The 10,501-nt window shown below is 53.9% G+C and overlaps 1 protein-coding gene across 2 annotated transcripts; it reads right to left on the bottom strand.

Moving 5' to 3' along the window:
- Positions 1-833: 833 nt before the first annotated feature.
- Positions 834-10,085, bottom strand: AP5Z1 (adaptor related protein complex 5 subunit zeta 1). Of its 2 annotated transcripts, none has more exons than XM_063414658.1 (17): positions 9,949-10,085; positions 9,598-9,735; positions 9,045-9,231; positions 7,979-8,120; positions 6,964-7,076; positions 6,316-6,484; positions 5,500-5,619; positions 5,121-5,158; positions 4,879-5,041; positions 4,442-4,620; positions 3,801-3,943; positions 2,903-3,052; positions 2,586-2,697; positions 2,095-2,192; positions 1,710-1,842; positions 1,368-1,582; positions 834-1,125 (listed from the first exon to the last, which is right to left on the bottom strand). In XM_063414658.1, exons 1-17 carry the CDS (start codon positions 9,987-9,989, stop codon positions 861-863), a joined length of 2,406 nt encoding a protein of 801 aa, XP_063270728.1. In that variant the 5' UTR covers positions 9,990-10,085; the 3' UTR covers positions 834-860. The 2 variants fall into 2 exon arrangements, with proteins under 2 accessions (XP_063270728.1, XP_063270729.1); XM_063414659.1 differs by having other exon boundaries at positions 9,958-10,070.
- Between the last annotated feature and the right edge of the window lie 416 nt (positions 10,086-10,501).

The following is a 10,501-nucleotide window of genomic DNA, read 5'->3' as shown; positions in this document are numbered from 1 at the left end:
CGTTCCAGCAGCACCAGTGCAACCCACTGGGCACCCCTGGAGCTGGAAAACAGCCCCGGAGCTGCGTGTCAGGTATTGAAACAGACTGTAAATAAACCCTGCTCTTTACTAGTGTGCATGAGGGCTGGCTTCTCCCAGGAGGAGCAGGGGGATGGATTGACTTCCCTGTTAATAGTGTACAGCTGAGATGTGTACAAAGCTCTGGTGCAGATACTGAGCACAGCATGGCGCCTGTCGGACACGGTGGATGTTAAGAAATGCTCTGTGTCAACAATAAACTGGATCAATAAATCTCTCTAAGCCCTGCTCTGGCAGCTGTCTCTTGGATCCCTCTGTGTTCACTCCAGTGGTGAGACAGAGGAGTGGTGAGGGCTCCCAGATGTGATGGAATCAGTCAGTTCTGCTCCCACCACCCCCAGAGCTGGGCACACTTTTCCATCCTGACAAAGGCCTTTGCCTGATCTGCTGCAAGGAGAGGCAGGAAAAGCAGCACATGCAGTGAGAGCAAAGGGGAGGGAAACAGGGCAGAGGAAGGGAGGGAAGAAGTACATCTCCAAAGGGACAGGGTGTGCTGGCAGGGTATTAATGCACCATTCACTCTCCTGCAACATTCACACATACCCACCAGGATTTTCAATGCACACTCACCAGGAAGGGTAAGACAAGCTTAGGAGATAAAAAAGGAACAGGCACTCGGACACAGAAGTACAAACAATCTCAGATCAGAAGAGCAGCCTCAGCTCTCCTTATTCCTGTTCTGTTTCGTCTACAATCATTTGTTCCTCTTTCCCAGTTAAGATCAGGGCCTCAGCCTTGAGCGTCCGCAGTGTCCTGTGAGTTACTCCAGAATCCTCCTGCCCTCACACTGGCACGGAGCCTGGAGCAGGCTCCAGGAGCTCTGTGACCATCCTCAGGGCCACAGGGAGGGAGTCATTTGCCTCCCTCTGAAGGCGTGTGCTGGCCACGGGTGGGGTGAACACAAACTGAGCCACGCTGGGCATTTTCAGCAGGTTCATGAGCTCAGTTGCACGAATAAGGATCTCCTCAAGGTCTTCCTCGCAGTAAACAGAGGTGACAGCAGGGCTCTGCACAAATGTCCTCATCTTGGACAGGAACATGGACACTCTGCAGGGAGAAGGACATGGGTATCAGCTGGCAGGACCTTTTCACCCAGCCAGGTCCCTACTTAAGAGTGTAAACTCCAACAGACTAGTGCAGATGACAGAGCATTAGTCAGCAGATGAATCCCAAACTGTGCCCTTCCACAGCTCACCTCTTCAGCTGCCAGACTCAATTATTAATTAACACCAGCAAAGCCACGTTCGCACCCCTGAGATCTGCCCGTTTCAACCTTTGCCAGTGCTCACCTGGGGATCAAGTCCTGGCTGCGGGCTGCCAGCTTGGTCAGGGTGGCCATGAGGACACTGATGGCACGGGGGGCACAGCCAGGGGTGCAGGCCTGTGGCCGGAGCTGGGTGATCTCGAAGAGCACGGCCTCGAGGCTCTCGAAGAAGCGCGAGATCTGCTCCACCGTGCAGCGCTTGTCGCAGGACACCGACAGGTACTCGCCGACAGCCCACACCTGGGGAAGCACAGGGAAAGGGGGTGGAGTGGTTTTTAGGGAAGGGAAAATCAGGTTAGCTAATGCTGGCAGAGAGGGGGAGAGGGAAGGTGAGCAGCCTGTGGCAGCAGCAGGCAGCCCTGCTCACCATGTGGGTGAAGATGGGCTCCTTGCTCTGGAGGTTGCTGACTGCTCCTGAGAACTCCAGGATCTCCGAGGACAGCTCCACCAGGAGCGCAGGGCGCAGCCCGCACAGCACTGCCAGCTGTGAGCCCAGCACCCTGCAGCAGGGAGAAGGGCACAGCTCACACCAGGGCAAGGCGCTGGTGCCCAAAGCCAGGAGGGGCTGGCAGCACCCGGCCGCTGGCACGGGGCTGTATCCTCAGGATGTTCCCAGCCAGGATGAAGGTGCAGCCCTCATTTTGAACCCTTCACAGATATGTCACAGCAGGGACTGGGCCAAAACTGAATGAGGTCCTGGGTTGCCAAGAGGAAGGGCTGTGAGCTGGGCTGTGCCTCCTGTCTCATCTCACCTGTACACATCCTCTTTAAACGCTGGGATCTCATAGAGCTGGTCACTCCTCTGCAGCAGCAGCACCACCAGCTGGTTTATCAGAGACCCATCTGCAAACTGAAAGCCAGCCCTTGTTTCAGCAGCACCAGTGACATCCAGCTGCCAAACCCCAAAATAACCAGCCAGGTGAGAGAGCTGGCAGAGAAACTGCCTGATGTAGGAGGGGAGCAGTGCACAAAGCTGGTATCAGGCACTCACTGTGCTCTCATCTCTTTACAGCTGGCTGAGAGCACAGCGTGAACCTGACACTGCTCCACAGAGCTTTTCTGTTTCTCTGGATCAAGCAGCCAGCTCAGTGCTGGTTCATGCCAGTATCAATCCCACCCTCCTCTCATGCACCCCTCTCTCGGAGCTGCAGCTCCTTCACAATTTGGCTTCTACAACTGCTCTTCACATAACAGGAGATCCCTGTGGCACAGCTGGGAACCAAACTCCCCCAAAAGGACCTACCTCTGCCACCACCCTGAAAAAGAGCTCCAGTAAGACAGGGACAGTCTCTGCACACTGCACCACCCTTGGGCTGCCAGCCAGGGATCCCAGCAGCAGCCGAAGTGGAACCAGACTGTGGGCAAGAGAAGAGTTTCTGCTGAAGGTTTGTTCTCAGTTACCTTTCCCTATTCCCCACGAGGCCTTTGAACGCTGGCAAAGCTGAGAGAGGGAAGAGGAATCCACCTCGGGCCAGCTCAGAGCAGCCGTGCCTTTCCCAGTCATCCCAGTGCTGCCTCCCAGAGGCGAATGGCTGAACCACACTGCAGGCAGGCTCCTACCTCTCCGGGGCATCCTGGGGAGCAGCCGTGGTGCGGAGGAGGTGCTGGAACAAGCCCTTGTAGAGGGGATGGCGAAAGGCCTCCAGACACGTGCCTGGTTTCCCAGCTGGGTCAGCCCGGGCCCTCTCGGAGGCAGGAAGAGCAGCTGCCCTGGCAGGGAACACACAGAATGTGCTGCACTGTGAGAATGGGCCAGGGCAGAGTGGGATCCTGAACACTGAGCAGCAAGCTGGTCTAATCCAGGCTCTCTGGGAGCCACAGAGCCAAACTGATGAGCCCAGGCCCCCCATACTCAGGCAATAGTTCCAGACTTGCTTCTGTGTCATGCCTGGGAAAGGGAAAAATGGCACTCTGTATCCCTCAGTCAGTCAAGCCAATCTGCCTCTAGGATGACTCTCTTTCCTAAGCACTCCAGAAAGAGCTGCAGTGTCAGGAGGACAAGGAAGAGCAGAGGTACAGCCAGTCCTACCCCATCTTCATGGAAACTCCCAGTTCCTAAGATCTCAGGAAGAAAGTTTTATGTGCCTCCAGGAGAAAAAAGCCAAAAACAGGGCTAAGAGCAGGAAAGGAAGAATAAGTATTTCACCTCTGTATTGAGGTGGTAGCTCGTGGAAGATTCAAACATGTGGCAACCACCTGGAGCTGGACACGGAGAGGGCAATGGCAACAGCTCCCTGTGACCCAAAGACAGCCCAGTACTGAAATGTGAGAGGTGGCCACCCTCTCTTCCCATGCACAACACATTACCAGGACAACTGGGCTGACATCTGTGCAGCCTTGTGTTAACCTGACTGCAGGGATGCCTCCTGCTCTGTGCCAGCTGAGGCTCAGTGTGCACTGGGCTTTGGTCAGAGCTGAGATGCTGATTAACAAGCGAGAGGAAGGGAATGGGAATTACCTCAGCTGGATGTCCAGAGCTGCTGTCAAACAGGGCAGGTCAAGCAGCAAATGGAAGATCTCAATGGCTGTGCCTGGATCCAGCAGAAATGGGAGAAGGTCCACAAACTCAGAGATGAGAGGGGGGCTGTTCCATGCCAGGAACTGCAAGGAACAAGCACAAACTGCTGCACTGCCCCTGCTACTCCATCACACACCCAGGCAATGCCACACTGTAACCAGATGGGATGGGGAAGGGAAAGTCACTTCTGAAAAGCAAAACCAGAGGAGTCTGAGGGTTTGGTCAAAACCCAGGAGCCTGTTAGAAGCTGGACACAGGCCTCTGGCAGCTGGTTCGGTGGCTGGCAAGCTGCAACTTAGTAAACTTTTCCAGAAACAAAGTGCTGTGTCCTGTGTTCCCTGTGCTCCCAGCCCTCTGCAGTCCTGCCAGCCCAGACTCTTCTCCCCTGGCAGTGCTAAACACACCCAGAACCCTCCCCCCCTTCGAACTCCCACTTGTTTTGTAACAATCCTTCTTGCCTGTGCTCTCCCTAGCACTGCCATGGAGGCACATGGAGAGCTCTGGGGTGCAAAAAACAAGTTCTAGGGCACAGAAGGGGATGTGAAGCAGGCTCTCCCCTCTGCTGCTCCAACACGTTGTACCTTGAAGAGATTGGGGAAGCTCTGCCTGAATATGCTGGAGGAGTCTGTGAAGAGCTGGCTGTTGTCTTTGCAGAACTGGACAAACTCGAAGGCCAGTGATGGGTTGTGGAAGAGCTGAGCTGGGATATCAGTGAAGAGGTGTTTGTAGATGGCATCTGAGTCCACAGCTGCCAGTTTGCCTGGGAGGACACAGCACCTGCTGAGCACAGCCCACCCAGCAGCCCTGCCAGGGCTCCAGGGGCTAAGAGAGATCTGGGTTATGTTCCTCCAAAGAGCAGGAGACACCCCACTCCTGGGTCTCCTGGGGTGGGATCACACCAGAGCACAGGAAAAGTGGAATTACCAACTCTGGCAGGCAGCAAACTGCCAGGACAAAAGGCTGTGCTGGAGTAGGCAAGACTGGATCGTGGAGGAGGGGGTGGGAGCTGAAGACTTACTGTGGTTCAGGAAGAACTGGGCAATGGGCAGCAGTGCCCTGGCATAAGTGGCATCCCCACAGATCCTGCTGTGCAGCATTTGAAGGGAGGAGACAGCACGGCACACGTAGGAGGAGTCCTGTTTGCAGATGATGTCCATGATTGTCACTGCCTCAATGAGACACTGCAAGAGAGCAGAGAGTGAGATTGGAATGGGGGAAGCCACAACTCCCAGAGCTTGAGCCTCACTCCTGTGTACTTACAGCTTTTTGCAGGTCTCCATCATCTTTCTTCAGGGGTCCTGCCAGAGAAAAGAGTCCAAGTCAAGCTTTGAGCCCACACAGGCTGTCAGTTTGAGCACTAACCCTGGCTTCAGGGCAGGCAGGAACACACACTGACCCTACATCAGGCCAAGTTTCATAGCCTCCCCTGCAAACCAGGGAGGCAGAACACGACTGTTGCCTCCAAATCCTTCCCAACACCCCAGCTCAGGGCTGGTCAATGACCTGCCCCGGCAGCTGCAGCAGGCCTGTCCCTAGGAGCCCAACTGTGGCTTGCAGGGAGCGAGATCCCAGCCCAAACACGCAGAGAACCAGAAATGTTTTGGGGAACACTACCAAGAGGGCTCATGGCAAGACTCACGGCGGGTGCTCTGCTCCATGAGGCGCTGGCAGTACTCGAAGGCTTTGTCCCGCAGCCGCTCCCTGGGGCCAGCAGTGGAGACCACGGATGTCACAGCCCTGTCCACTCCTGCCTTGTCACCTACACAACAAATGTCACACGTGTCAGCTCCTCACAGGCAGTGCCACCCTCGCAGCAGCCCAGCAACAGGAGGGCAGCTGACTGTCCCTAGGTGCAGAGTGAAGAACAGGAGGCTGAGGGAGAAGGGAATGTTACAAGAATGCTGAGGAGATGCTGTGTCCCATCACCCAGGCCTTCTTTCCATGAAGGAAAGAGAAGGATTCCTTCTTTCCACGGGGCTTTGTCTGAAAATAGGAGACTCACCCAACAAGTAATTCCCCAAGGAAGGATCAATACGTATCAGCCAGGAGGTTTAGTAAAATTCCGTCCCAAACTTTCCCTGCTCCTAGTCCAAGATCTCTGAACTCTTGCCCATATTCCTGTCACTTAGAATCACAGAATGAGTGGATGGTTTGGGCTGGAAGGGACTTAAAGCTCATCCAGTTCCAAAGCCCCTGCTATGGGCAGGGATACCTTCCACTATTCCAGGTTGCTCCAAGCCTTGTTCTATCTGGCCTTGAGCACTTCCAGGGATGGAGCAGCCACAGCTTCTCTGGCCACCCTGTGCCAGGGCCTCCCCACCCTCACAGGGAAGAATTTCTTCCTAATATCTAATCAGTTTGAAAGAGAGGAGATTGCTGGGTTGCTGGTGCAGCCACCTGATATGACATCTGAGAGCACATAGCCCTCTTGGGGCTGCAGACTTTCAATCCCTACCTGGATGAAGGGTGTTCAGCTCCTTGCCCCCATAGCACAGCAGCCAGTTTCTCAGCATGGAGAAGGCCTGCACGTTGAGCCACTGGTCCTGTGTGTAGTGCTGAGCCACTGAGAGCACTGTGAAGAAGTCTGTGGCAACAGCACCGTCCACCTCTGTGATAGGAGCAGGCTGAGAGAAAAGATGCAGCAGGTCAGAGGGAAAGGCTAAGTGAGAGGGCAGAGGAAACCCCACTGAGCCCATGGAGACAAGCAGCCCTTGTTTGGGGGCCTGCAGGAGGGCAGGTATCCAGAGAGAGGAAAGATTGGATCCTTCTCCCCAGCTGAAACACTCAACTTTGCTACTTTGACACTGGTCTCCTTTGCAATCCTTTAACTCTGAAGTACACAGTCACTAAAAGACTCCTCGCTAAAAACTACCTCAAGGATCAAAGCTCTGGCTCTACAGCTGAACTCCTAAATCTCAGAGCTGTAAATCCCCCTGCTTTGCTTTCCTATGTGTCTCAACCATGTATCCCACAAAAAATGCTGAAGAACAGCAGCACCTCCAGGCTATTGTTTTCCAAAAGAAGGTGATTCTGGGAAGCCAAAACAGCAGGTAAGAGACTAACAAATGTCCTTGTGAGGTCACCATGGCAACTCAGCACTCACCTGTTTGGTTCTGGGACTGGAGAAGAAGCCTCCAGAGGGTTGAGCCATTCCTTGCTGAATGCTTGCATACCTCAGCCAGTCAGCCAGCTTTTTACTGACAACATTGGTCTGCTCTGTACAAGGGAAGTGACAGGGTCATTGCTAGACTGGGCAGAGAAGCAGCCTCTGCAACATGTCCCTGTTAACCCTCAATTGCTCTGCTTTTTCACCAGCCTGGATCACTCTGATCCAGAATCCATAAATAAATTGGTACCCCAAGGTGGATGTCCTGTACACCTCACACCACCCCAGTCAGGGAGTGAGTGCTGGAACCAAGGATTCTGCTACCAGGTCACTCAAGAGATACTTGTTGCTTTGTCTCCATCCAGCTGCCATTAGGAGGAATGTGCAAAACCACTGTCACTTTATCCAGGCAGTGTCTGGCTTCAGCTCTGCAGCCAAAGGCACAACTCCCCCACTGGGAACTCACAGAAGCTGGGGCTTCCTGCTCTGCCAGCCCAGGCACCCAACATCCTCCCCAAAGCTCCTCTGGCAGACTGCACAAGGTACACAAACCTCACAGGAAACTCCCAGAAACTCACCCTTGTCACAGCTCCCCAGCATTTGAAGCCTGGAATGCTCTCCTAGGTTAACTCACCACCACCCATCCAGGGCTGCCTCTCTGATGGAGAGCACCTCTGGCTGTTTCTGCTGCTCTCTGGACCAGATGCACAGGCACATCTCTGTTTCTCTCTCTTTTTCTCTTTCTAGGCTTGATGCTCTTCAAGATAGCTACAGCTTCACACCCCTGCTGCATCTGGAGACCTCAGCTACAAGATCCTGTTACACAAACCCACGGCCAGGATTTGACTGGAAGGCCCAGCACAGCTCTGTGTGGTGGAACACATCTCACCCAGTGAGTTCCCTTTCCTTGGAGCAGAGATGTCACTTTTGACAGCAGTTTCCAACTGGGAGCCTTCTGATCAGTCCCCAGATCACAGCCAGGTGGCAACCTCAGCCCTTCCTACAGATTTACCTTCTGTCAGAGATGCTGGTGAAAGGCTGATGACATTTGCCAGGACAGGAAGGAGGAACCGAGCACTCTGACCCTCGGGCAGCCTTTTTTCAAGGGCTTTCACAACACGCTGCCCCACAGCTGCTACTTCACCCTTATCTTCCTGAAAAATAAAGCAGAGCTAAAGACAACCTGCCATTCCTAGAGACCAGTCTCCTCCATCAGGCATCAATACCGAAGCCAAACACAAAAAGAACTCACAGCACAGGGGATTTTATCACATTTTAAAGAGATTTTCTGCAATTTGAATTCACAGATCCCAAACTATGCTTATGTGTGTTTTTACACTGTGGAACTGCAGGCTGGATATGGGAGAGAGAAGCTTTGTGAGGTAGCACATAAGCAAATACATTGCTGGTTTCTGTTTCAATTCCTTTAGTTAAGTAGACTCAGATGAACGTCACAAACATTGGAGACATTTCTAAGCACACAGTGAAACTCAGAAAGAGAAGTTTCACAAAAATATTTTACCTTTAACAGCCACAATAAAAATAAAAGGAGAGGAAAAAGAGAAGTTTCCAGTTTGTTCCTCAGGCAGCACTCAAATCAGGAAGGTCCTCATGTTTGCTTCTCTCCATGGAGAATTTGGACCTCTGAAGTGTCATTTGCATTTACAGTCTTACATGTTTTGTAGATTCTATGTAAATTTTTTATACGTGAACATGAAAGCCAATATTGTAACAAGAATATCTAAAATCTATTGCTTTCCTCTGCAGGTTCAAGGAACCCTGTTTTAAAATCTATTCCAGCAGCCAGCTCTAAAGGGTTCTTTTTTGCTTCCAAGACCTCAGTGTCTAAACATTACAATTTTAAGCATTTTTTTTGTTGTTAAATGTGCCATTTTTTCCTATGCAAAACAGAGTAAAAAGACCCCTTAAAGGAACATTGAAATGCCTCTGCTTTTTCCTACATACTTCAAATTGATTTTCACTCTTCTTGAGCTCAGGGAGGAGCTCAGGAGCAGCGAACAATCAAAAAGCAAATCCATATTGACAAGGGAAGATCTCTGACTTGACAGGTCATTTACCTGAGCTAGAAGGACGGAGGATACCAGGCTCAAGAGCTTTGTATCTTGAATCTCATCACAGGAGAGGATCAGCTCATTGCAAGGTGACATCTCTCTCAGGATGGCAGCACATAACACCTGAATCTGCTCAGGACTTTTGGGTGAGCACAGCACTGTCTGCAACAGCTCCACAAATTTGCCATTGAGCCTGCAAAGATACAGCAAACATCTCTGCAAGACAAGACAAGATCCAGATGTGTATTTCCTGCGTATCCTTAGCTTTGGGATGATCCCCCCTGACACTGACTAATGCCACCCATGATCTTCATATCGGATGACATTTGACACAGGGCTCAGTGACACCACCGACACTTGTTAATGTCACTGCAAAAGGAGATGGCCACCTTCTGCTTAGCAAGGGGCTGAAAGGCACAGAGGGGCTTTGTGTTTAAACCGAACTTAGGGTTTTCAGCGTGTTATTTTAAAGCCCTCACCCACGCCCTTCCTTTCTTTTTGGTCAGGGAGGTAACATCGCTTTCGTTCCCCGCACACCCGAGGCGCACAGGGCACTCACTGGCGGGGGTACTTGGTGGCGGCCACGGTGAGGTGCAGCCTCTGCAGCCCATCCACGGCCTCGGCGCCCGCCTCGGGGCCCTGCAGCAGGGCGGACACGCGGGCGGCGAATCTCCGCAGCTCCTCCTCCCGGCTCTCCCTGCCGGGGAATCGGGGCTGTCAGGAACCCGGGCCCCCATCCCGGGCCCCCATCCCGGGCAGCTCCGGGCTGCGGGGTTGGTACGCACCGCCCTCCCCTCCGCCCGGCTCCCCGCTCAGCCCCGGGCGCGGCGGCCCCGCCGGCATCCCCGCCCGGCCCGAGGGGCCCGTGGCGCTGTCCCCCTGTCCTCCTGTCCCCCTGTCCCCCGAGCACCTCGCCTGCCTGAGGAAGCTCTCGGCGGCCGCCGTGAACATCCCGGCCCCGCCGCCGCCCGGGCCCGCGCCACGGTACGCGGCCAAAGCCGCCCCCCAGGGGCGGGCGGTACGCCGCGCCGGCTCCGGGGACACGCGGCGGCTGCTGCGCGAAGGTTCCGCCCGGCGGGAAGGGCTCGCACAGGCCAGGGGTGAGCAAAATCCTCGCTAGTGGCTGCTCACGGGCTGATCGAGGTGCTGCTGTCATTGTTCCCCACCTCAGGAGCATGAGGACAAGCTGGGCTCTGAGGCCACCTCGTCCTAGGCACCCAGGCCTGTGGAGAACATCATTACCCGGCTGAGATGAGAGCTGGGGCTCCTACGGGTGTGTCAGCCTTTCCTGCAACCTGTTCATAAAACGGAGCTTTCCAAACAGGTACGAGATGTTACAACCAGCTGCTCAGATCTTCAGCACCCCCAGAAGTTAAAAATCCATCAGGACCTTCTCTCCCGACTGCTAACACGGCTGAAGCTCCCAGCACCGTGCCCAGCACTGCCCTGCCAGGAGGAGATGC

Source organism: Prinia subflava, chromosome 17, assembly GCF_021018805.1.
Source record: "Prinia subflava isolate CZ2003 ecotype Zambia chromosome 17, Cam_Psub_1.2, whole genome shotgun sequence".
Taxonomy (NCBI): domain Eukaryota; kingdom Metazoa; phylum Chordata; class Aves; order Passeriformes; family Cisticolidae; genus Prinia; species Prinia subflava.
Note: the sequence above shows the minus strand (reverse complement) of the source record. Positions and strands in the feature narration are given on the sequence as shown.